This window comes from Sander vitreus, chromosome 3 (assembly GCF_031162955.1).
Source record: "Sander vitreus isolate 19-12246 chromosome 3, sanVit1, whole genome shotgun sequence".
NCBI lineage: Eukaryota > Metazoa > Chordata > Actinopteri > Perciformes > Percidae > Sander > Sander vitreus.
In genome coordinates this window covers 16,101,593-16,127,458 of record NC_135857.1, presented here as the reverse complement: position 1 = coordinate 16,127,458, position 25,866 = coordinate 16,101,593, and the positions used below count along the sequence as shown (strand labels likewise).

At 38.5% G+C, this 25,866-nt stretch overlaps 2 protein-coding genes across 5 annotated transcripts; one reads left to right on the top strand and one right to left on the bottom strand.

The window, feature by feature from the left end:
* Positions 1-482: 482 nt before the first annotated feature.
* LOC144515413 (protein FAM98A) lies at positions 483-4,996 on the bottom strand. 3 transcript variants are annotated; one of them, XM_078246241.1, is made up of 8 exons: positions 4,925-4,996; positions 4,440-4,546; positions 2,730-2,855; positions 2,326-2,600; positions 2,153-2,233; positions 1,947-2,063; positions 1,283-1,429; positions 483-997 (listed from the first exon to the last, which is right to left on the bottom strand). In XM_078246241.1, exons 3-8 carry the CDS (start codon positions 2,845-2,847, stop codon positions 833-835), a joined length of 903 nt encoding a protein of 300 aa, XP_078102367.1. In that variant the 5' UTR covers positions 2,848-2,855; positions 4,440-4,546; positions 4,925-4,996; the 3' UTR covers positions 483-832. The 3 variants fall into 3 exon arrangements, with proteins under 3 accessions (XP_078102367.1, XP_078102365.1, XP_078102366.1); XM_078246239.1 differs by having other exon boundaries at positions 4,814-4,991; XM_078246240.1 differs by having other exon boundaries at positions 904-1,035; positions 4,814-4,992.
* Positions 4,997-8,230: 3,234 nt separating this feature from the next.
* LOC144515412 (BICD family-like cargo adapter 1) lies at positions 8,231-24,727 on the top strand. Of its 2 annotated transcripts, none has more exons than XM_078246237.1 (10): positions 8,231-8,686; positions 10,869-11,084; positions 16,243-16,362; positions 17,026-17,172; positions 17,773-17,955; positions 20,462-20,626; positions 21,387-21,464; positions 21,844-21,977; positions 22,307-22,427; positions 23,820-24,727. In XM_078246237.1, the coding sequence occupies exons 1-10, from the start codon at positions 8,441-8,443 to the stop codon at positions 24,054-24,056; spliced, it is 1,647 nt and encodes a 548-aa protein (XP_078102363.1). In that variant the 5' UTR covers positions 8,231-8,440; the 3' UTR covers positions 24,057-24,727. The 2 variants fall into 2 exon arrangements, with proteins under 2 accessions (XP_078102363.1, XP_078102364.1); XM_078246238.1 differs by having other exon boundaries at positions 8,233-8,686; positions 21,865-21,977.
* The last annotated feature ends 1,139 nt before the right edge of the window (positions 24,728-25,866 follow it).

The window sequence follows — 25,866 nt, the reverse complement described above, 5'->3', positions numbered from 1 at the left end:
GGTTTTCAAATCTGATCATGGGTTCCAAATTTAACATGTGCAAGTTTTGGTTTCCATGGCGGCCAGGCGCTTGTTGTGTTGCAGCCGTGGAGCACAGTAAGCAGCGCTCTAATGTGGCTTTATTTTATGGTGAAAAAGCTGTAAAACTGCAAACCACCATTGAATCAAAATAAAACGATTTATTTTAAATGCACTCTTTTATTTGTGAAATAAGCATGTGACCCGTTTCAATTCCACCCCTCAAAGAATCGGAATCGATAAGAACCGGAATCGAAAGGAAGAATCGGAATTGGAATCAGAATCGTTAAAATCCAAACGATGCCCAACTCTAATAATGAAGTAAAACAAAATAGCAATTTAGTCTACATCAGTGTTGTTTTCTCACTAGAAATGAGAGCTACATTAAATGGTAATTGCTTGGCTGTCTTAAGCATAAAAGCATTACCAACATTGCACAATACATTACACAAAATTGCAATACATTTGTGTTTTAATAGGTTTATTCTTTAGTAAACAAATCTATGTATAAATGCGCAAAGCCAACACATACAAAAATCAAATCATTTTTATCATTATGTTTCTCAACAAAAATATTACAAAAATATCAGGTCATATACCAGTACATTATAGCAATGAAAAGCTACATTATTAAAAAAGAAAACAGCCATGTATGTATATGTACAAACTATAACTAAGAATTAAGCAAACCTTTCTAACTTAATTAACAAATTATATAATATGTAGCGTTCCACAGCCATATTGTATTTCATAATAAAGATTTAAATAATTAAATTTTTTTTTTTTTCAAATTAAGCAGTGAGAGAATGACACATTACTCTTTTTTCCCTTTCTTCTTTTTATCTGAAAATCTACGTTGATGGTGAACACCTCCTCGTCCGGATCCGTGTCCTTTCGCTCTTCGATTGTCCCACACTGGCATAGGTGGCTCAATTTCCCCCGGTCGTCCTCCTCTGTCTGGTACGCTGCCCATCAACATCTAGTGAGACCAAAGAAGAATTTGAGGCCATCTGTGTTCTGAAGTAGAAATAATTCTATAAAGAACCATAGATAACTTATTGACTTGGTATTTATTGATTGTTTACTGTTTTGTTTTTATTTATTTATTTTTGGGCTTTTTTTTTTATTATAGTGACAGTGGATAGAAGGGGGGGATACTATACTATCTGCTGCACAACAAATTCCCCATTGGGGGACAATAAAGTAACTTGAAATGTCTACATTCAGAATCACAGGCAGGGTTTATAACTGTTTACGGTTGTACCTTGTAGACAGGGGTGCTTTTTCCAGCCATGATTGGCTCAATGAAGGACTGATCCTCTCTGATGGCGATCAGAAGAGACGGGGAGACTCGGCAGGAGCCGATGAGGGATGAAAGAGGAGGCACTCTGGCCAGCACTTCACTGCGCTCCTGTAAATAAAGGACTTATTGAACTGGGATGTTTGTTGTTATCGTGATGCACGCTGATGCTGGTTGTCCCACAGATAACCTGCCGCAGCCAAAAGAATGTTTTCACAAGAGCTGAAACGAAGTAGTGGATTAGTCAATTGACATAAATGCAGTAAATTTTAATAATTAATTAATCTTTAAAGTCATTTTTAGCCACACTGGTGGCATGGCTCTATGTAAGGCAAGGTCTGTCCACCACTTTGGTCCTGACTGACAGAAAAACCTTTAACTATATAAAACTAAATTAAGACTATCATACAGATTGCTATGGAATTTCATTAATCAGGAAATTAAGTGATGTGTTTAGTGTGTGTGTACAATAGAAGTGTAGTTCGCTGCATAGCTGTACATCCACACACATCGTGAGGGCAGAAGACACTCAATGAAGCCCAACCAACAACCAAATGATCCACATTTTGGTATGGCTATTCTTAAAGTGAGTAAGTGAGTAACAGATGCAGTGATTTAACATGCCTACCTTTTGTTTTTCTCCCCATGCAAATGACTCAAGTGTAACCTGAAAGCGCTTGATCATCATTTGTCGCCGACACTGATAATCCTCTGACAGAACTTGATTGATCTTTTTAACTTGCACCTGAGAAAAAGAAAGAAAATAAGGTTGAAATGCTAACGTTAGAGTTCAATATGACGTGTTATAAACTGGTAACAGCCCTGGCAACATACCCACTGCTCTGAGCTGAGGCTGGTGTTAAGAAGCGGGTTTGTCATCTCTCCACATGGTAGACGAGTAAGCCTCGACTCCACCTGCATTCAAATATTAAAAAAAATATCCTTTCAGTGCTTCTCAGTTTGTAGTCATGACTTTTACACATCTCAGTTTCTCTTATGAGACTTACCTCACTCAACACATCTGTAAATTGAGAGGAGGCATCCATGCCAAGGGCGTGCATCAGTAAAATCCATTCTGCCTGCATCTCCGCCTTCCTTCTGTCTTTGTCATCATCATCATCATCACCATCATCACCACCATCACCTGGATACTCCTGACAAAAGTCAGTGAGTTCTTCAACTCGCTGCTCTTTTTCAGACTGCTCTCCTGTCATCTTCTCCTCCGGATGCAGTTCCTTATGCTTCATTATTAGAGCTGCTTGTAATTCTGATACAAGGGACTCTGAAGAATTGAACAATCATTTTAAGATGATACACCCACCATTTCAAAAGTTGGGCAGGAAATGTATCTGTTATTACCTTAAACGCACAACTCTACAACAGAACCCAGCAGACTCCTATTATATCTCACCAGTGACTTTGTTCAGGATGGACGGCCCCAGCAGCTCTGAGGTCAGCACTGTGAGGGGAGACGACATGTTTGACAGTAAAGTCCTCAACTCTCCCACCAGTAAGACGTCACCTGTCATGTTTGAGTCTGAAAAAAAGGGACGACAAGGCTATTTTATTTATACAGCACATTACAACAAGTTTCTTTAATATATAATGCATGCAGCAACAAGTACAGAATACCATAAACAAAATACAACAACTAGTCTGTACAGTATAGCACAGTATAATATAGAACACAGCATTCTGCACTTTCATTCATGCATTGTACTACCATTAGTAATTTACATCTTTCTTTGTCTAACACGTATACCCTGTATATTCTTTTCTATTTTCTATTAGAGGTAGATTTGATACCTGTATATCAGCTGATGTTAGCTTACTGCAGATACATTAGTGTCGATGTAAAGTACATGTTGGCCAATAAGTCAAAAGACATTGCAATACAGAAATGTGTCAAATACATGTTTGAGGCCATTTCAAAATGTGGAAATGTCAAAAGTATGTTATAGTCTTTGTCCACGAGAACACACTGACTTTACTTCATTTTAGAGTTTATCAACTCTAAAATCCCACACTTAGTATATATTGGGGACGATTTAGGGATCCTTATAACAAAAATTGTCTATGTTATGTGTTCTTGTAAAAAACAACAACATCATCAACATAAATAACTATTGGCCAATATATCATCATCAGAATTTTTTTTAATTCACAAATATTAGCATCGGCTTTAAAAATCCTTAATTGGTCGGCCTTTAAATCTTTTTCATTTTACCATGAATGTATGCATAGTTTGTATATCTATTTAGCTATTTATACTAAACATCTTTGGCACAGGAACTTCCTTCAGGATGAATAAAGGTCTAACTTATTCTATCTTAACAATAGCAGAAAAAATACAATATAAAACCACTACGAACTACTACTACAAAAGGTGTTCAGTTTGTTTGTTTTTAAATGTTAAAAGTTATAATAGATCTCAGGTCATCGTCAGGCGGTTTATTAAAAAAAAACTAACCAGATTTGGATATTATTGCACTAATGCACAGTTAGAAAAACCACCACCTGAGTGTTGTCTTCCATTCGACCATGCATCGTCCTACCGGGTCAAAACTGAAAATCACTTTTTCTAACGTTTTTGTCTCTTTTGGCACTTTTTTCAATGTTTTTGGCACTTTGACGTTTAACGCTTCCTTTCACTACTATGTATAAACACCACTAACACCAACTCATTACTAGATTTACACTTATTTTTAGAATTCATGGTCAATAAACCTCATGTATAGGAAATTATACCTTATTCTTGAGTTAAAAAGCAGAAATTATGAATTTTTTAGACTTATATTAAAGGAAGGATAATCACAGAATGGCATATGTCAACGTTCAGTCGAGATGTTTCTTCAAATGCTAAACAAATTGAAAAAAAACAAAATATTTGATTAAATAAATATAAATTGTTGTACTTGCGAAGTGCATTTGTATGGAATCATCCAATTTATTTTTGGGTAATCACAATTAGGTAGTTATAAAAGAAACCCATATTTCTGATATAGACATTTTAGACAACGTGTCAAATTTGACCCGAAGACAACACAAGGGTTAAAAGGTGTTTACTGCATCCAACACCATAGAGGACACTGCACCACAGACAGGGCTTAATAATAAAAACCTTGTAGCTCTGGACAGAGAGTCCTCAGCTGTGCAGTCAGCCAAGTGAGCAGCGGACAGGGAAGTTCATCACATTTACACCGTGTGAGGCAGCAGCCGCCCGGGTACCTGAGCAGGAAGTAAAGACGACAGGTGAAATTACCTACTGCAGGTCGGCAAGTGTCCTAATATACTGGAAAGACCAGCATGTTGATACTAAATGACACAATTTTTACACACAGAGAATGAAGTACTTATACAATAGCTAACTTGTATTATACTGTACCAAACATTAACGTTAGCTTACGGGTTATATGTCTATGGCTGTAACAACAAATGTAAGTCACGTTGTGTCTGACTACGCAGCAAATAAGGAAGCAGTTAAACGTTACTCACCCTAAAGCTTTGATGGCTGAAACTGTCCCTAAGCTCCTCTCCATTGTTACTATAATGGTAAACAACGAATTATAAATCTGTCACAGTAAGTCAACTCTAACGTTACCCAACTCATAGAAGTTCAAGCGTGTTGTTTATAAATTGTGCTTCCTCTTTTTACAGTGTTTAATGGAAGGTCACATACCGCCACCTGCTGGCCGGCGTGGGCAGTGCTTCTTTAATAATTCAATAACACGCAGCAGTGAGCAATACAATAAACACTAGAAGAAAGTAAAACTAAAGCATTTCAACTAAATAGTAAACTTACAAAAAATTAAACAGAACATGTAGAAAAAAGTATATACAGATGAAAAGAAACTGGGCTTTTTAGAAAAAAAATGTAGCCTACATCTATTTAAAAAAAAGTAAAGATTATAAACAACAAACAGAAAATTAAAATGAAATGAAAAGGGAAAATTGGTATTGATACTGTAATCTTAAGGCATTTCCATATTTTAGATTTAAATTCTGTGTAAAGTAAAAATAATAATAATTATTATAGACCTTATTTATAGAGCACTTTTCAAAACAAAGTTTCAAAGTGTTTTAAAATAATAGAAAAACAAAATGCAAAAAAGTACCCAACAATAATATCAGATAAAAGCAATAATAATAACACAGATAAGACATGTTGGAAATTAAACACTGTGCTGGCATTGTGGCAAGTGATTTCAAAGATATCACTGATTCTGAAAGTAGGTTTCAAATGTAAAGCTGCAAACTGTCCGGGGATAATAGTAACTGTCCTCTACTTCCCACGTTATACTTATCAGAACTTTCAAACTTCTCTTCATTTAAAGAAAAATGAAACTCTCCTGGAAGGGAACTAAGTGATGTGTTTTACATGTTTGTCCACCAGGAGCCACTAGAGGGCCTGTGATAGGCTGGAGTTATGTTAACTAATCATAATGAATGAAAAATGTGGAACGTAAAACTAAGTAGGCTACATTTACTCAAGTGCCTCAACTAAGTGCAATTTTTGTGGTATTTGTACTACTTGAATATTTCTATTTTATGCTATTTAATATTTCTAAGCCACTACATTTCAAGGGGAAATATTGTACTTTTTACTTTAGTTATAACTTGACAACATGATGAAGCACTGAATAAAGTTGTTAGCTCCACCTTAAACAAGATTAAAATGCTGCTTACATGTTAATGCTTCAGTTCTAATAAAATTCAATAATACCATAAGGAGCTATTCTGCACAATGGCGTCTTTCACTGTCTATACATTAATGAAAACCCATCTTGAATTATTACTCTCACTCTGTGAATGTATTTACATCAGCTTCCATCTTCTGGCCATTGATGGACCTAATTATTTGGGGGCCTTATTTAGTGGGGGTGATCTTTCCTGACTAATAAAATAATAATATATAAAGTCACTCACCATGTTTTGCTTCTGCTACATTATCCCTTCATCTTCATTACGATCAGTATCTGGAATATGTTTGTGCCCTTTCCTTTACTCATAGGGCATCATTTGACCTAACACAGGTGTTGTTGCTGATGCAGAAGAAGCTCTTACAGCAGAACAACTTGGACTTAAATTGTACCATCACTGTTACAGCAAAGTAGGAGAGACCTTTGTGGTCTGACTCAGTAGAAGAAGATGCCATTGTTACTGTAATAAGTGATGAAAGCAGTTGTTATTCATCATTTGTGAGTGTTGCCTAATAAAACGGTCCCCATACCTCTGACATATGACTGTATGCACACACGCTCAGACAGACAAACACATGTGCTTCATTAGCTTTGTCTGAATGTGTTGTCTCCTCTCCTCTGTGAGCACTGCTTGACCACATGTGTCACATTTACGGCAACAAGCCCCTCCATCAACAGCCTGTAAACTGAACAGGAACAAAGAAGACAGTGGTGGTGTACGTCAAGCCTCCTATGTTTGCTCGGTCCCTGCTGCCATATGTACAGAAGCTGTGCCGCCCCTCGACAACAAAAGCCCTGCCATGCGTCAGGATGCTGCGTCTTTTATTCCCCTGACACTGCCCCCTGCTCCATCAAACCTTGCAGGGGCTGACCTTTGACCGCTGGAAAGCAGCCAGACAAAGCAGGCAGACACTCCCTTTATGGTGGACTTGTTGAGCACTTGTTGGGTGGATGGATTACCAAAACAGTGATTCCCTCACTGCCGTACTCCAAAATATCATGTTGGCCTGATTATAGTATATTCTGGGCATCCAAAACATGTTTTTGGTTGTATGTGCAGTGCAGATGAATATATGATCAATTTTCTGGAAAATCCATTGAGGAACTGTTCATGGGGAAATGTATGCTAATTAAATACTGACAGATCAAAGTACTTCATTACATTGATGCAAAAAGCATGTCAAAATCCAATATTTACATGAAACAGTTACACTAACTCTCTCACTGAAATGTATATCATCTACACATATCGTCACATTGCCCACCTTTATTGTCAAGTGGTAACAAAATTGGTGCACTTTGTTTTTAAGACGTGCATAGAGAACCAATAGACAGGATATTTAAGCTGTTTAATGATTCAGGGGAAGCATGAGATATTGAAACAGAGTGTTAGGATGTACTATTTTGTTCTTTTGGATCACACCAGAGATCTGTTCGTTCAATGCTATGGTGTTGAGGCAGTAATTTGTGGAAAGATGTGTAAAACTAAATATCTTGAATAAAGTAATATTTAATGAATTTAATCACCTCAAATCCAGTGGTGGAAAGTAACTGTACTCAAGTACTGTACTTGAGTACTTTTAAGTATTTTGAGGTAGGCTACTTGTACTTTACTTAAGTAATTCCATGTTCTGCTACTTAATGCTATTACTCCACTACATGTCTGACTGAAATACTGTACTTTTTACTCCACTACATGTATTTGATACATTTGGTTATTGTTACATAGATTCAGCTTATTAATACAAAATCAACAAATAAAATATTAGATAATATTATAGGTTAAGCTACAAAGCAGTATATAAAGTGATTCAAATTGGCCTTTAACATTAAAGTGATATACACTAATCTATTAATTATATTCCAAAAAATATACATTCTTCTGAAATGGGTTATTAATAATGGGTTAAGTTGCCTACTTTTGGTACTTTATGTATATTTTGATGCTAATACTATTGTACTTTTACTTAAGTAACATTTTGAATGCAGGATATTGTATTTTTACACTGTGGTACTGCTACTTTTACTGAAGTAAAAAGTCTGAGTAGGCCTACTTCTTCCACCACTGATTACATCACACAGGTGGAGCTAGCTTTGTGGTTATTTTCCCACTAGAACGAGGACAGGTGTCAGTGTGGTTGGTAACAGTTGCTCAGGTGACTGAAGCCACATCCCCCTGGAGACAAACAGTCATCAGCTGGTGACAGACGGGCCAGCCTACTTTCACTGTGGAGCTCAAACCTTCAGCTTCACTCAAATCCCCCACAGAGACACAGGCGGCCACTGGATAACAGCAACACTCAGGTGTCATGGACGGACAACTTATTCGCACATGTGCGCCAACATTTCACCGTGTTTCTGAGTCGTTGTGTCTTTAGAAACACTATTTAACCAGGAGGTGTGTTTGAATTAACACTCGGTTATGGATCGACTGGATGAATGGAGCTTCAAGTCCAAGAAAATGGACCTGGAGGAGGATTTCTACTTCGACTACAGAGCGGAGGAAATGACAGGTTATCAAGACCCCAATGAACTTGTTGCTGCTTTGAAACAAAAGGAGGAAGAGGTTATTTTGGCAGCCCAGCTGGGAAACGCATTGCTCCTGGAAAACCGTCAGTTGAAAGAGAAGAGCGACAAACTTCATGAACAATACGCAGACAAGTTGGAGGTAAGACTAATCTGCTTGAATTATACAGTAAATATATAGTTATTGCCTATAATGAAATAATTCCGGTGAAATATGTGGTTTAAAAATATTTGACGACTTGGTTGCTGCTAATATTTGAAGTGGGTGGGTAACGCTTAGGCTACATCTTTATAACTTGTGTCAGACGGCAGAGCAACTTCGGGAACAAAATGAATCCAGTAGGCCTATATCAAATATCTCGGAGTGCATGACAATAAGTAGGCTAATTTTCATTAAAGAATGTGTCACCATTTTGATAATCGATTAGTCGGTTTGAGTAATTTTTTTAAGACAAAAGTAAAAAATTCTTTGATTCTAGCTTGTTAAATGTAAATATCTTCTAGTTTCTTCTCTCCTCTGTGACAGTAAACTGAATATCTTTGAGTTGTAGACAAAACAAGACATTTGAGGACGTCCTCTTTTGCTTGCTTTTGGGAAACACTGATTCACGTGTCACCATTTTCTGGCATTTTAGAGACCAAACAACTAATTGATTAATCGAGAAAAAAATCAACAGATTAATCGACTATGAAAATAATCGTTGGTTGCAGCCCTAGTCACAATTTATACAGACCATGGATCACAAGATGTTTTTATCCGTGTAGGGATATATGGAAAATGTAGCTATGAAAAATACGACCAGTTGGCAGTTTCTTTATTTTATTATTATTATTATTATTATTATTATTATTATTATTATTATTTTTATGTCCAAATGACAACTTGAAATCCTCAACTTTGATAATGGAAAAAAATGCACATTAATGTGGTGAGAAACAATAGTAACCATACTATGAGCTACAGCAGACTGTATTTCATTTAATATATTCCAAAATAGGCTACATTGTAACTCAATGCCAATTTATTAGATATCCATAGAAAATCTACTCTGCCATTACCATACAAAAGTGTAAACGGGCAGGAAAAAGTTCCATGTCAAAGTGTTGCTTTACTAAACTTTCCTAAGTGTGATCAGGTCCATTCTGTGCTCTCACTGCACTCTTTCTTTTGTGTTGTTCCACTGACTACACAAGTATTTCCAAAGAGACACGTCTCAGGAATCCAACATGTGTGACACTAACTCCTTATGAGACCTCAGCAGTTAACTTGTACATCTAAAATACAAGGAGCAAACTGCAGTGAGTGTGTCACTCAGCAGCGAGGCCCACAGATTTACTGTGAGCCCATCAACTCTCACACACTTTAAGCATCTTGAAATTAATCCGAGATGGTTCTCCATTTCTAAATATCTTTCAAAACAACACATCTAACAGCAATAAAGCGAGAGACAGCCGGTGAAATGAAGTTGTCTGAAAACTTTTACACATCTTTGTCTTTGTTGTGAAACTGTTGCAGACTGCACAGCATCACACACCTGAACGGTTACGTCAGACTAAAAAATGGCCTCATTGCTTTTCTTATGGAGATGCCCTTCAGATGTTCAATCTTAAATCTTATCGGGTGTGACTACGACTTAAATCAGCACTTTACAAAGTGCAATAAAGATGTGACAAAGACCTATCTGCCTAGAAACTGACCTTGAGAGATACATTGATAAAAAGTTATCCATGTATGGAATATAATGCTGTCTCTAACAAATATTTTCATTATTGCTAACCTGCTGATTTGTCGATAGATTGATTAATCATTTGGTCTATAAAATGTCAGATAATAGTGATACCCAATTTCCTAAATCTCAAGATAGCGTCTTAATAATGCTTTTTTTGTAGATAAAAATATGTATTTTTTACAATCACATAAGACAAAAAAAGAGTGATTGGCAGTTTTCTCAATTAATCAATTATTAAAGAAGTAGATTCCTTTTCTGGTTACTAATAGTTTGGTTTTAATGGAATATATGAAACAGATTTGACTGATATTTCTGTATAGTAGGATATACTGTAAATTAAATACTTTACCTTCACAGTGCAATCCCAGACACAATTTATTTCTATTCATTCAGATACCAGCTGTCATACATGTCCCATGATTCTTCACAGCTCCGAATGAGCCCATTTTGTCACTCAAATTTCTTGTCAAAACAATACGTTATAACATCTTGTCGCCAAAAAGGGATCATTTATAAGCATCATAATTTCATACCAATGTAATGTATAACCAGCCCATGTTTAATTAGGTGTAAAATCTTTCCAACCCTGTGTAGGAGCTGGAGCAGGACAGGCATGAGCTGCGGCTGAAGCTGGAGGGCAGCCAGTCCCAGTGGGAGAGCCAGGTGTTGGACCTGGAGAGGGATGTGATGGAGCTGAGGGCCCAGGTGGAGCGGCTCACCCGGGCCCTCAGCGAGGCCGAGAGGGACATGAATCGAGCCCAGGTGGAGCACAGCGAGCACACACAGCGACTCAGGGAGCAACTCGACACAGTGAGTGTTAGCGTGGGCAATTAAGGTTATTCTGTGTGAACTAAAAGAAACGTCTGTGAAACATACACCTGAGCTGTGGATCCAAAGCTTCTGGCCTTCGGGCTGTCACCCAATCCTCACACTGAAACTCAATGTCCTCTGCAAACCACTAAAGTATCAGTCTGACTCAATCTGAAATCTGTTCTCAGAGCAAAGTTAACAAAATGCTTACTTATTTAAGTTTTGATGAAAAGGAAAGTTTGCATCTGAGCAGGAGAGCGAGAGGTTGGTCAGTCAGTAGTTATGAAACAAAGTGTTGTTGATCCGTGACATTGTTGAGCAGAATGGAAACGATATGCAAACAAGATGGGGAGTGAAAGTTAATACCATGATGTGATTTCAGATCTAGGACAGAGGGAGGAAAGCATAGTCACTTTCTGAGAAAACATGCTCTTCTTCCAGCTTCTCAAATGTGAGATGTTCTGCTTTTCTTTGTTTTTATATCGTTGTAAACTGAATACCTTTTGAGTTTTGGACTGTTGGTTGAACAAAACAAGATACTTGAAGACTTCACCCTTAGCTTTAGTAAATTGTGACAGGCATGTTTCACTATTTTCAGACATTTTATATTAGTCAATTGATCGAGGAAACAAATGGGCAGATTAATCGACTATGAAAATAATAAGTTGCAGCCCTACATGAGAACATTATAATCTATTTAACCAGATTATTTAGTAACATGAAGTTAACTTTTAACAAAGTGCTTAGATACTTATATTACGTAATGGAAAAAATAACTAGCTTAAATGTCAAACATTTATGATCTTCAGAGTTCGAGCTCGAGGAAGATCCAACCGGTGACATATTTTACTGCCTCTTATCAGTTAACATGCAGGAGCTGATTGGATCACACAGCTGGACAACCTTGAGTATTTTTCCAGCCTGAGAAAGTAGGGAATGTTTTGCCAAACATTACAGTCGTGACGTGTTTACACATTACACATGGCCGATTACTAAGTAGAGCAATTCCTTGTGTTGTTTTTAAGATGAGCCGCAAACCTGAGCTGGCAAAGTTAAAAATGAATCCAAACAACAGTGTAAAACCCTCCCATAAGTCAAGGTCCGCAGAATAAGGAACTGTGAATGTCTCCCCCCTCTCTGTGGCTGGGCTGAAGCGCTTATTAAGGGAAAACCGACTCTCTGGAAGTTCAGGAAAAAGTCAATTTAGATAAAAGGTGCTATCACTGTTTGGGCTGTTCAGGGAGAAGGAAGTGGAGAAAATGTTTTATGTGGCATCAGACATGGGTAACTCTGGACTCTGTGTGGTTGTAAAAAGCCAGAAGATAGAGAGAATGTGTGTTTGACGTGTCTTTACTAGATGTGGTGAAGGCTGCTTCTGCTGTGGTGAGTTGTCTGTGTTTCTGTGATTTGTGTGTTTGAACAGGCGCTCCCACAGTTACAACTGAAACAGGAGATTTTGTTCTGTGTGTCCCGATAGAGCCTCATTTGGGCCAATTAATCGATTGATTGTTTGCTTAGTGAAATGGCAGAAAATAGTAAAAAAATATCTTGATTTTATCTAACGGTGCAAACCTCAAAGACTTTTAGATAACATCAGCAGACAAGACAATGTTTAGATCATTTCTGTGTATACTATGTCTCTTATGGATTGTACATATTCTGAAGCTGTGGCAGGTTTCAGAGAGCTTGAAACACTATATCCTAAGTGTTAGAGTGTAACCAGAGCATGACAGGAATCTGGAGGAGGGTGTCTGTGTATTGCAACACCGAAACCTGAGAGAGAAAGAATTCATCATGTTTAACAGCAACCGCAAAGCAAAGCTCTGATGTGAGAGGAAAGGTTCCCGGCGACTCTCCATCCTGGTGCATTTGAGGAAACGGCCACATAAAAACAATGTTGCCGTGTGCCAGATTGTCACAAGGTTCAGTGCTGACTGTTTAGACAGTAGCTGAGGAAAGTAGGTGTTAAAATATCAGGGACTGTTGAGTGATGTCGAGGTCTTTTTCAAATGTTATCGTTCCTGTGACTGACATGAGAACACTGAAGTCAAGCATTTGTTCGTCTTGTGTCTGATGCATGTCCTTGTTAATTTATCTCTGTGAATGTTTAGCAAGGAAATCTATCAAATCTGATTTGGAGGAGCCAGTAAGTTATGCCATAATTTACTCTGAAGGAACGAAAAATTAGATTTAGACAGTTTGTTGGTTTAGTTTGACTCTTGTGCAAGAAAATGTTCCACAGCTTAACATTATCAGTGTATTAGAAATTGGATAAATCTACTAGATAAGAAATGCCAGACTGGAAAGGGAGTATGATTATTGAATGATAAGCTGGAAATGTTGTGGAAAATACATAATGTATAAGTAATAATATATTCCTTCAGGACATTGGTTTGGACTGGTATCAATTTAAATGAAGTTTAACCATTAGTCATGATTTGTGTTTACACCAGCAACTCTGACTCAATATACTGCCAGTTTATTAGGTACACTTAGCTAAAAAGTCTGATACAACAGTCCTGCAATAAAATAAAATCCTACATTCATAAATGTTATAATGTTCATCTTTTGTCTAAACAGTTTTTGAGGGAACTTCATGGTCGGTTTAGGAGCTTTAGTGTGTAGTGATGTTGAGTTTCCCCATTATGTTCCTGTTGATTGACTAATCGATTAATCGTTAAAGTCATTTCTCACGCAAAAATACCAAAGTTTGCTGCCGTCAGCTTCTCAAATGTGAAGATTTAATGATCAATATGTTTGGGGTTGGGACTTTTTGTCACACAAAACAAGCAATTTGTTTTTACAGTCTTTTAAGGCTGCAACTATTTGAGTAATCTGCCAGTTATTTTCTTGGTTAATCATTCTGTCAATAAAAAATGGAAAAATGCCAACAACAAGTTGATGTCTTCAAATGTCTTGTCAAGTACAAATCTCAAAGATATTTAGTTTGCTATCATGTATCGCACAAAAGCATCAAGTCCTCACATTTGAGAAGCTGCAACCAGTAAATATATTAGCCAAAAAATTAATTGACTAATTGTTGCAGCTCTGGCAGATTAATCGATAATGAAAATAATTATTAGTTGCAGGCCAAATATTTGGTCCACCCTTTTAACAATAAGGGTAAACTGGGTGTAAATAAAATATTTGGTCTTTTCTGTGTCTGGTTAACGGACGAAAAACGCATTACATTTTCACCTCCTGCTTTCCACCCAGTGTTACATGATCACCTTCCCTGGCTGTGGATCACAGTGTGTTATTGGACGACTGTGAAAAGTCCCCCTGCTGTGAGATTTCCGTTATTGCAAAAGGAGATGCCTGAATTGAGGCGAGCCCCGTGACCTCTGCTCCCTCTCCTAGCATCACGCATCTCACGGACAAAAAAAAAAGTGAAAGACAATATACATTGGGGAGAGATATAAATCTTTCATTTACTCCTTTTGATGTCGCCCCTCATACCCCATCATCCCAGGGGAAAGCCATCTTTTCTGTGTGCTCCCTGAGGGGCTCAGCGTTAGGATCGGTGAAGGCTGGAGGCTTGGGGGTGGGGGGGGGCCATGTGAGGGGATATCATCTTTGTGTCTCGACCAAATGGAGCATCCTTCTTCCACTCCTGTTTTGGTGATTCTCAGTGGGTCGCTGCCTCTATTGTGGGGAAGGGGCCCCATGTTGATGAGATGAGGCAGCGGTAACGACAACTCCCAAACACAAATGTTCATGTTTCAGGGCCCCCCCCCTTCTCCTTCTCATAGTGTGTCTGCATGCAATGTTTTGTTTTTGTCCATCAGTGCCGGCTTTACTCTTGTCCCACTAATTATAGCCCTCACGCCTGCCTCACTTCCTCCGTACACCCTTACAAACACGTACACACAAGCTGTCCCCCTCCGCTTCACCCTCATGATGTCCAGGTTTACCCTCCGCCACTGTTGTCTAATGTGGCATGATGATGTCACAGACAAGACCAAGATGCCCTCTGCTCCATCTGCCGCTGAGGCCGGCCTTTCATCTTGTATTATGTGGTGGTGATGGGACCTGACAGGGGCCCGCCAAACTGCTGAGTAAGGGGAACTTAGGGTCCCAGACCAGGACAGGGGGGTGGCGGTTGGTGTTAACCAGGACATTAGATCTGGCACAGCAGCATTATAAAGATCCCTGTGTTTATTTTTTTCAATGTTTCAAAATCTTTTGTTTGAGAGAAAGGTTAAAGTAGCTGATTTTGAGATTAACAAGTAGAACCATGACCAAATAACAAAATCATTATTTAACACTTAACAAGACATGTGGTTTGTCATTGGCTAATCATTTCTGTTCTTTTGATGGGTGAGTGATGATCACAGGAGTCATGCTGCTTCTTATCTGGGTTTTCAGCTTTATTGGCTTGTGACCTCTTAAAGGAAGGTGGCATTTTTTAAGATGATCTTTTTGGCATATCCACTCTTATTGGACAGTTGGACAGGAAACATTTGCAAAACATATTTTTTTTTTATCTTTTCTTATTTTAAATCCTACATGGTTTATATGCATGTTTGGTAGTTAGCTGGCACATTGCCTCATTTCTTGCCCGAACTGTCGATCAGTTGATCAGCGTGAAACCATCAGCAGGATTGTGCATCTTGTTGCTGCATGCTCTCGAATGTGTGGTACAAGCAGAACAGGGACCAAGTATTGCTCCACAGTGCTAATAGTGGTCAAATACACACGTATTTGACCACTGCTGCATGGCCCGCAGCAAAAACCCATTCCAAACACATGTTCAATTTTAGTCACCTAATCCCCACCTTTCTGTTTTGTATCTTATTGTGCTTCTTCTCATCTGCGTCTAGATTACAGGATTTAGAACCCTCTTGCTCTATATTTGGTTATTTTAAGATTTAAGATTGTGGCCTCAATTCTCTCAAAGCTCATCCCTCAGGCAAGCTTTGTTTTGGAGTTTCAAGTTGACATATCCAACCAGCCTGATCCCAATGATTCCACTTTTCTTGGTCATAGTCTGATTTCTGACTGGGTGAACTTTTTCTGTTCTTAAATCTGTCCTTGTGTCTAAAAGTAAACAAAACAGCACAAAGAATGCTGTCCTGCAAATTCAATAGCCACAAGTCTCTTTACTTTCTTTCATTTGTGAATCTCATGTGTCTTGTGTTTTCTCTCTGGTGTGCAGGCGATGGAGGTGGAGAGAGCCATGTCCGGTGAGCTGCAGGCTCTAAAACAGGAGCTCCAACAAAAAGGAAGCCACAACCGGCCGCAGGACGAGGAGCTGATCAGTGCCATGAGGGAGCAGGTAGCTACCAAGAATCATGTACCTCTAAATGTTGCAACCAAACCAAAACTGATCGTAAATGTTAAAAAGAGGGTCATGTAAAATGCTCTAGGCTTGAGAGCATCGTGTACTCACACGGACAGGATGACCAGAACACACTGTACCAGTCTGTGTGTGTTTTCATATTAACTTTCCTGTCAAAAGTGTTGATTGTGTTGCCAGCTGCTGGTTCATCTTGCCTTACCTTGTTTCATTCACTTTGGTTTACTGTCATTTACAATGGGGAAATATTGGCTGAGAATTTGTGTGTGTTTTCCAATACATAAAGTACTTAATGCAACACAAGTAAATCTTATAGTAAAAAATATTAACATGAAAGTACAAATCTGAGCCCATAAAGGAAGCCAACAAATAAATAATGACAAACCACTTAACAAAATAAAAAATAAAATAATTAATACATCACAAATGGGGCATTTTCACAATTTTCTTTTTTCAGGGAGAATAAAGTCAGAGATAAACTTTCAAACATTTTGGCCACCTCCAAACATTCACATATGTCAACATTGGTAAATTGATAAATTGATACGGTGTGATGCAAGGGGATAGTGGGAGTTAGAGTTTTCCATTCTGAGAAGAAACGTGTTTTTTTCATATGATCATATGCTTGTGTGTGTTTTTCAGGTGATGCGTATCACCCAAAAGGAGCAGTTGCTGGAAGAGCGTTTGGAGAGTGTGTGTACAGAAAACACTGAGCTGAGGGCGAGTTTGGCCTCCTTACACACACGCCTGGCTCTACATGACCAACTCAACCAGCAGCACAGCCAGCAGGTACATATGTAAACACACACACACACACACACACACACACACACACACACACACACACACACACACACACACACACACACACACACACACACACACACACGGCCGAGGCAACACAAAACAGCTTAGTGTGGTCGGTGTATGAATGAAAGAGCCTTTCCCATAACAAAGGGATTGTCTGCTCCCTGCCTGGCGGACTGGTTTTCGGTGGGATTGTGGAGAGCTTTGCTAAACAATCACCTCATCACCGTCATTGTAACTTTCCCTCGCAATTCTGGATTCCACTTGTGTTCGTTTAGTTTCATGTTGGGCTGCAGACTAGAATCTGGCATGTCAGGATTTCTCACACACTGAACGTTAGTAGAAACAAGTCTCTCATGACGGCTTTTAAAAGGCACACATGGCCTTTTGTTTATAGCACTTTTGTGTTATTATATCCATCTCTCTCTTTGTTTTTCATCAGCATGATCTGAGGATTCATAATGTTGTCTTATCTTCAGCTCTATCATTTGTTGTACTTGTTGCTAACCTGAAATACACATGCCTGCGGATTCTGTCTCTTCGTTCATGTGTGATTTCACATGTGCCTCCCTGTGTTTATAGCTAGCAGAGGCGTGGCAGGAGGTGGAGGCAGCGAGGGGTCGCTCACAGCAGCTGCAGGTCCAGGTGGAGGAGCTTCAGGAGGATGTGTCCCTGCAGGAAGGCAGGAGCCACGGAGACGCCTCCCTGCTGTCTGAGCTGGAGAGCAGCCTGGAGACAGCAGGGCTGGGAGTCAGTAAAGAAGAGGTACTAAAGCAGATTACTTTTTTTTTTTTTTTTTTGGGCTGTTATGCATTTGTATTGGATAGTAGCCTACAGATGGACAGGAAAGTGGGAGACACGCAGCAAATGGCCGTGGGTTCTGAATCAAACCTGGGCCGCTGCCAGATTACTCTTTAACACGGTCAGACTACAGTGTTTTAAAACCATCGAGCTAGAACAGGAGAAAGATTTGGCTGAATTCTCTTGTCAGTGAAATTTAAGGAGAGAACAAAATAGATAGATATATGCTCTATATGAGATATTCTATATTTTTCTCATAGTCAACAAATCCCATGAAAAGATCAAAACCAATAATTGTTCTTACTAACAGAATTGTCTGTGTAGCCAAAGTCTGATGAAGCTTATTCTTCTGTCCTATAGAGCTCCATTGTCCCAAAACTATTAAAAACGTATCAGTGAGCCACACTGTTGCACTGGGTAACATGTTCCTTCATGACCATGAACATGGGCACTGTACTGTAGTTTTAGTTCTTGCATACGCTGTCCTTGTACCAGAAACACTCACTAGAGCACCACATGTGTATTTACAATATATATAGAGATGTATTATGCAAAACTGCAAAAAATACATTTGTATACTTGCAAACTCTCACTAACCAAAACATGGGTTGTGAGTAACACGTTGTGAGTAATTGTGTTTGGAGATAGGGGATGAAGAAGAGAGTATGCAATGGTTGTAGCTGGGAAGCTTAAATTGTAGTAACGAGCTCCTGAATCCAAAATCATCCTCATTCAGTCGGACTCATTTGAGAGAGGGAACTCCACACTGATTTTACATATCAAAAGTAGATGCACAGTTTGGGAAATACAACTGCTTCCCAATTGATTTTCCAGGAAATGTATGACATGCATATCAATATGATTTAAAATGATACTGTATATATACAGTGGTACATACATTCATGCATATCACACTCTTAGCAATAAGTGACAGAGTATAGTTTCCAATTATGATTCACAACACAGTTACAGTGAAAGTAATTGTTTAAAACAAAAGTAAGTCTGTCCCCTAAATACTCAGTGTATCTAAATAACGCAACCAGCCTTCTCTACAAGACAGAGGGGCTGTAAATTACACTAAGTTTGGGACTGACTGCACTGACTTTATCTCCATACTGTGGTTGGCAAGTGTTAATTTTGGGCTCTTTCTATTGAAGTACTGCCCACAATGATTCATGTATGTTTGAAAGGAAATTGTTTTCCTGTGATAACTGGAAACAAGAATATTAAACAAAGCCTTTCCTGAAAGATGTGTACTGTAAGATAATAGGGTTACACTTTACTTGAAGTTGAAGTTTTTTTTCTTCTCCCAGACAAGTTAGTGTTATGTAATATTTGTTTGTGGCATCTTCCCTTTCAGGAACTTTGCATCTCCTTACGTCAAACACAAGTCACACTGTCGCAAAGCACAACATTTTCTGTTACCAGTTTCTCTGGTGCCATTATACTATTATCGTCATGAACATGTCATAAACATTATAAACAAGTCATAAACGTTTATGACATAACGCTTCTTTTAGTAAGTGTCATTCGGTTTTTGTCATGACAAGTTATGGTTAGGGTTAGAGTTAGGGCTAACGTTCATGTGTCATGTCACTCTTATGTAGATACTTTCAAGTAAAGTGTTACCGATAATAGTATAATGGCACCAGAGTAACATCATCTATGAGTTGAATTTTAGAAAACGTATAAATGTTGCATGCTGACAGAAAATGTGCTTCATGACAGTGTGACATATGTTTGACGTAAGGAGATGCAAAGTTCCTGATTTTCAAAGGGAAGATGCCACAAACAAATATTACATAACACTAAATGAAATTATGGCTGAGAGGAAAAAAAACCTGACTGACAGTGAAGTAGTTCTCACTCTCTGGGTGTCTACTATTATTGTTTGGTTCCAGCAGGAAAATGTGATGTATAACACACACATGAGTCATTCACTACATTTCCTGTTTGTCAAAGCCACATTGTAGAAGAGTTTCCTTGTTTTTACAGCTTTCGGTGCACGTTTACACCTGTGTCTGTAAAGTTATCATAGAATATCCTATGATTATTCCTTCTGCTGTATGAAAGTTAACCTCAAGATATCTTTGTTGAGGTATCATGAGATCACTATCATCATGTAATATATTTGACTCAAGGAAGTTAAATAGAGTGATGAGGTAATGCTTTCACCTCCCCAGTGTGTAAATACTTGATGTCACTCGAGACGTGATGTGCGTAAAGAAGTGTCGCACTGAAAGGCAAAGGGGGAAAGAAATAGAACATTTTTGAACCCGTTTTTGAAACATTATCTCTTTTAGTGTCGGGTTAATATACAGTAGCACCCTCCAAGCTATAACAATTGTGTTGTGAGAGTAACTCAACACATCAAACTACCCAGTTTTGGCCATGAAAGTTATTAGGTAAGTTGACCCTTTAAAGTCATAATTAACATAAATCAAAATGCCTGCTTTCCGGTTCCACTTAGATAACGCAAGAAATGGGATCCATCCTCCAGTTACTGCTTCCACTGACTCAGGAACTAAACAGCTCAGAGAGGTCAGAGGTCGTGGATCAACAGGAGGACCTGCAGGCCATGCTGCATCAGCTGAAGGGAGTGGCCCAAACCCTGGCACAGGCATCCAGCCCTCAGGTGAGCGACAGAACGAGCAAGTGGGGCGGGAGAGGAAATGCAAAACAAAATGCTGACCTTGTTGTTTGAAAATCAAAGGAGGACAGGAATATAATGCTGTGGCTTTTATGTCTTCTAAGTTTTTGTTTATGTGTGCTGAGGTTGATGAATAAGTCTGCTAGATGGATAAAGGCAGAGAAAACGGATGCATATTTGTGGGACAGTGCAACACGTGTTCATTTTTAAACCCAGCTTATGCAGAGATCTTTTTTTTTTTTAATACATATCACCTCTAAAATGAAGGTTTTTATGATCCAGAAAATGACAACTGTACTGAAAGTGAAATAACTTTCTTTATCTTGTTAGAGGTCAAATCATTCACCCTCTTCACATACCACATTCATCAATTAATTCACAGTTAGCAAATCTGCCCCATGTTGGCTGTCAGAGGCACCATAGTGTCGTCACACTGAACCATGCTGAGGAAGTGTGTGTCCTTGTTTATGCAAAGGATGCCAATGAATTGTTGCAATTGATAGCTCATATGCTTTGCTGAGCCTCTCTTTGACACAAGCAAGCATATACGATCGTCCAGTTGCGTGTCATTGTATTCAGACCCGTAGCAGGTGTTTATCACTGTAACTAAATATTCCTGCCCATTCCCTCCATCCCTCGGAGCACCGTGAAAATAGGCCAACACCACAGAAGCTTCTTTTTGGTTTGAATCCCTGTAAAATGCACAGCCGACACCTGATCTCTTTTATTAATGTCTCTGTCCCAGGAGCTGAATCGAGCTTTTGTCGACAGGACGGGCGATCAGTGTGGGAATCGGAGCGCAGCACAGGAGCTGAGAGATCAGGTAACCTAGTGATGAACAAACAGTCTGTCAGGGAGCAGCAATGCACATAGAGGCCCATTATCTTTGGATTTGGTTGTGTCATTACTGACCTTGCTAGTGTCATAGACAGATTCAGTGACCTTTTTATAAAATTTTTACTGGGGCTATATTTTCAAGTTTTATTCTTTTCTGCCTCAAAATGACCGCTTGCTACGAGCTTTAACTGGCATACATTAAATGATATAGTGCATGACATAAAGAGTTTTTTTTTTTTGTTTTTTTGTTTTAAACACATGCACATCTTTCTTTTCCAAAACACTGGAAAACAAAAAAGTTAAAAATTAAGTGAAAGTTATGTGAAAAGTAATACAATACTTTCAATGTATAAACAGATAGATAGATATATACGATCCTCTTGCAGAACGTCGAGCTGCAGCTGGAAAATGCTGAACTGAAGCAGAAGCTGCAGGGTGTGCAGGAACAGGCTGAAGTGGTCCAGCAGGCCATCAGAGACCGGGATGAAGCCATAGCCAAGTGAGAAGCTCATTTTTTCATCAAAATTCTCAGTGCAATTTATAATAAATCAAATAAACCCCGATGCCTTTGACATCGTGTTTGTTTTACAAGAATTTATTTTGTTTGCCCTAATAATTCTGCTAATTTTGGGTTGAATATTCAGAAGAAAATCAATGAAATACTGTTAGGCGAATGCATGTGTTGCAAAAAACTAAAAGAAAAGTGTAATTAATTGGTTTCTTGAAGAAAGCTACACTTGCAGCCATACTGTAGTTATGAGTTTGAATTCATTCTTGTACAGTATGTGACTCTGATGTGACTGAAGAGGTTTCATTATATCGTGGTAGGAAAAACCTGATGGAGGCCGAGTTGGTGAGAAGTAAAAATGACATGATGTCTCTGAACAACCAGTTATTAGAAGCCATCCAACGTAAACTGGAGTTGTCACAGGAACTGGAGGCCTGGCAGGTGAGATCCCTTTCTCTGTAGAGCTTTTCGTCCATCCCATCCAGTCTACTGTATCCTTAACCACCTTAAACCATCTCTGGTGCTCTCTCTTTGTCACAACTACTTTGGAATCTGTAAGCACATCTCCTGCCTAATGAAAACCACAAATATGAACATGAATACATTTAATTTACACCCTTAAGCTCTGCATCATAACTTTTGAAAAATCACCTTTGTGGTTTTAGTGATGATTTGACAAGACAGGAAATGGCTGTATCTCAGTTTGATCTCTAGCATTTTGGTGAAGATAATACAGATCATATTTTGATTGGGGAGAAATCATGTCTGTTAGCTGAAAGATGAAAGTGTTCTTAATAATAATTGAAAATATTCCGTTTGATTTCTAATACCAAATAGAAATGGTGAATAATCCTAAACATAGTTTTTCAAATACAAATAACTTATATGTGCAGATACAGACTGGCATCAACTGGTCTACAAATGCAATTCCCTATTTAAAAAAACTGTTAAATATACACGCATTTATTAGATACACTGAGCAGAATAGTTCATAGGAACAGAGAAAACAGTTAAATGTAGGTTGTGAAGGCAGTGCAATCAGGCGTCATACACTCATAGTAGGCAGAGGACACTATCATACAGTAGTATGGTTTGTTTTAGAATTCAGTCTTGTGATTACGTTTTAAGCCCTCCATGGTTTGGAGCAGAATCTGCGCTACATTTATTAAGCTTTGTGACCATTCCCTGAAATTCTTGTTGCATTTCATTCTTGTAAATCTGGTTCTGTAAGGTGCTACAGAAATAACGTTTACTTTCAGGGACAAACAAACACACGAACAGGGGGAAAAAAAACAACTATGGAATACAATCTCCTCAGCACCTGGAGACTGTTGATTGATTTCTCTTGTTAACAAATCAATACTCTCTATCTCTGAGTATTTACTGCAGCAGCATAAACTACAGTACCCATGTTCTTTGTAATGAAGGAACCTGTCACCCAGTGCAACTGTGTGCCTCACTGATGTGTTTTTAATAGTTTTAGGACAACAATGTCGCTACAGGACAATCCAACAAGCTACAGTTTATCAGGATTTGGCTGCAGTTTGATCAATTCATCGTTGGTTTTGGTCTTTTCATCGGATTTGTTGACAATAAGAAATATTGCCAGACTTTACATTGATTCATACTTGTCAAGAGAAATGCATACAACACCAGTGAGCAGCACCAAAAAAACGTTACTGCAACAATAACGGCACATTCGGCACAACCAAGCAGTGTTTAAATCTGATACAGTCAGATGACTATACTGTGTAAAGTGAGTTTGCATGATGAGGGCAGTGTTGACGGTGTTGAGTCCCTGCTCATTTCCTCTTCTTCCTCACCTCTCCTCAGGACGACATCCAGATCATCATCAATCAGCAGCTCCAGTCCCAGCAGCAGTCGGAGCATCTTCAGAAAAAGTCCACCTCCAACGGCATATCCTTTTTCCGCAGGACGACCTCCACCTGGACACGCCAGCCCTCCTCCTCCTCTTCCTCCACCTGTAATTCAGACGCTGATCAGGGCAAAACCCACTCCCCCTGGAGGGACTGGTTAAGGCGAGGGAAAGGGGCGAATAATGGACAGTGAGTGCTATACCTTCCCCCTGAGTGCTGAGGAGAGGAAGGGAAGTCACAAGTGCAGCTTCCCATACATCACGTATGGTGAAAAGCAGCCATAAAGATACTTTTTATTCAACGACGAACAGCAGAGCCACTGCGAACAAAGACTTGTTAAATAGTCACTAACTTCTACACATTTCACTCAGAGGCTGAGCCTTCCCAAAATCTAAACTGTGACAACACTATTAGGTTTGCTTGAGACTGTAAATATCGTGCCTTATTTTGTAATATTGTGACTGTCTTTACGTCTGAGACTTTTATATGGTATACATGCTAGGTGTAGATCAGTATTTGTTCAGATTATTTAATGTCACAGATCAAAAAAAAGAGATCCACGGTCAGGAAAATGAATGATCAAACAACTTGTTATCAAGTTGAGTTATGTCTTTACAAACCAAGTTTGATATAAGAAGTTACATTTTTTTACTGTCAGCTTTGCTCAAAAGCTAAATATGTAAAAATGTTAATTATATAAAACACTGTATGTCTTTACTTTATGTACACTGAGATGCTATTTTTTATGATTCCGTTTTCGATCTCTGAATAATGACTTGGTGTGGTATGCGTCTGTGTATAGCATACACATATATGTGCATGTTCTGTAACTCGGTGTTTAATATTAAAGCTGCTGAGTACAAACTGTGTTGTTTAATAAGCTGTCTGACTGACAACGTCTGGAATGATTACTGGATCATTTCATAAAGCATCAGATAATCCTTTCAGGTTGTTATGATGAGCTAAATGAAGGGAGAATCGGGCAGCTGACAACGCATCTGGACAAGATAACTGCTCGACCAATAACAAGAAACATTTAAAGCTGTTATGTTAGAAAACTACTTAGTTCAGAGCAACATTTACTCGAGGTGACCTAGATCTAGAGAAGTAGTTGTTTTACCTGTCTTTCTAGCCTCATCCTACTTTGTATTATAAGAACTTGATCAGGAAAACACAATATAACGGAGAACTAAAGAAATGTCTTCAATTTAGATAGTTATATACTTTCTACAGCATCAAAATGCAGCACTGGCCCCAGAATGACCATATACTGAGAATGTTAACAAATACACCAATTGAAAGTGTCTGCATTGTTCTAAGTCATTAGTACAAATACTGGAGATGCACTTTATGTACAAAGCCTTTAGAAAATATTCAATCTCCTTTTCAGACATTTCATGGTGTTGCTGCCATTCAAATTTGTCCTCGGCCTACACAGTAGATACACATGTAATCACAGAGCTAACATGATTTTTATAGCTTTTATTGAAAAGTAATTGCAGACATCTCATTTACATTTTACATTTACAGGGTTAGAGTTCCATTTTACTGCCTTACAGCATAAAATTGTTATATCCACAGTGATTTTAAAAAGGTTAAAAATCAATAGCAGTGATGACATTTCTGCCTTGCAAAATTCACATACTCTGTTTTTGGGGGGAAAGCCTAACATTCATTTGAATTCCTTCGACACTATGAATTTCAAGACATTTTCCACACAGACTAATCTCCTCTATCCTTTTTAAATGATCAAATCAAATGATAAAAGCTGACATTATCACTGGGTGTCTCTGTTTAATCTATTTGACTACATTATTCATTTATTGTGAAATGGTGACTGTGTGATTTTGGTAGCAGTATGGATAACGTTGAAAGACCAGACAGCCAGACAGACAGATTTATGGTATATGGTATACAGGTATATGAAGAGCATGAGGACATTGTACTCCATATTCCAAAGCAAATACACTGGAGACACTGTTATATGGTATACAGGTATATGA

Bases quoted from the DNA above. Each gene is read 5' to 3' on its own strand.
- LOC144515413 (XM_078246239.1), bottom strand. From the start codon at position 4,857: ATGGAGAGGAGCTTAGGGACAGTTTCAGCCATCAAAGCTTTAGG. The intron at 2,234-2,325 runs GTAAGTCTCATA...ATTTGAATGCAG, and splicing joins TTACAGATGTGTTGAGTGAG to GTGGAGTCGAGGCTTACTCG. The intron at 998-1,282 runs GTACAACCGTAA...TGGTCTCACTAG, and splicing joins AAAGCACCCCTGTCTACAAG to ATGTTGATGGGCAGCGTACC.
- LOC144515412 (XM_078246237.1), top strand. From the start codon at position 8,441: ATGGATCGACTGGATGAATGGAGCTTCAAGTCCAAGAAAATGGACCTG. The intron at 20,627-21,386 runs GTGAGCGACAGA...TCTCTGTCCCAG, and splicing joins CACAGGCATCCAGCCCTCAG to GAGCTGAATCGAGCTTTTGT. The intron at 21,978-22,306 runs GTGAGAAGCTCA...ATATCGTGGTAG, and splicing joins CGGGATGAAGCCATAGCCAA to GAAAAACCTGATGGAGGCCG.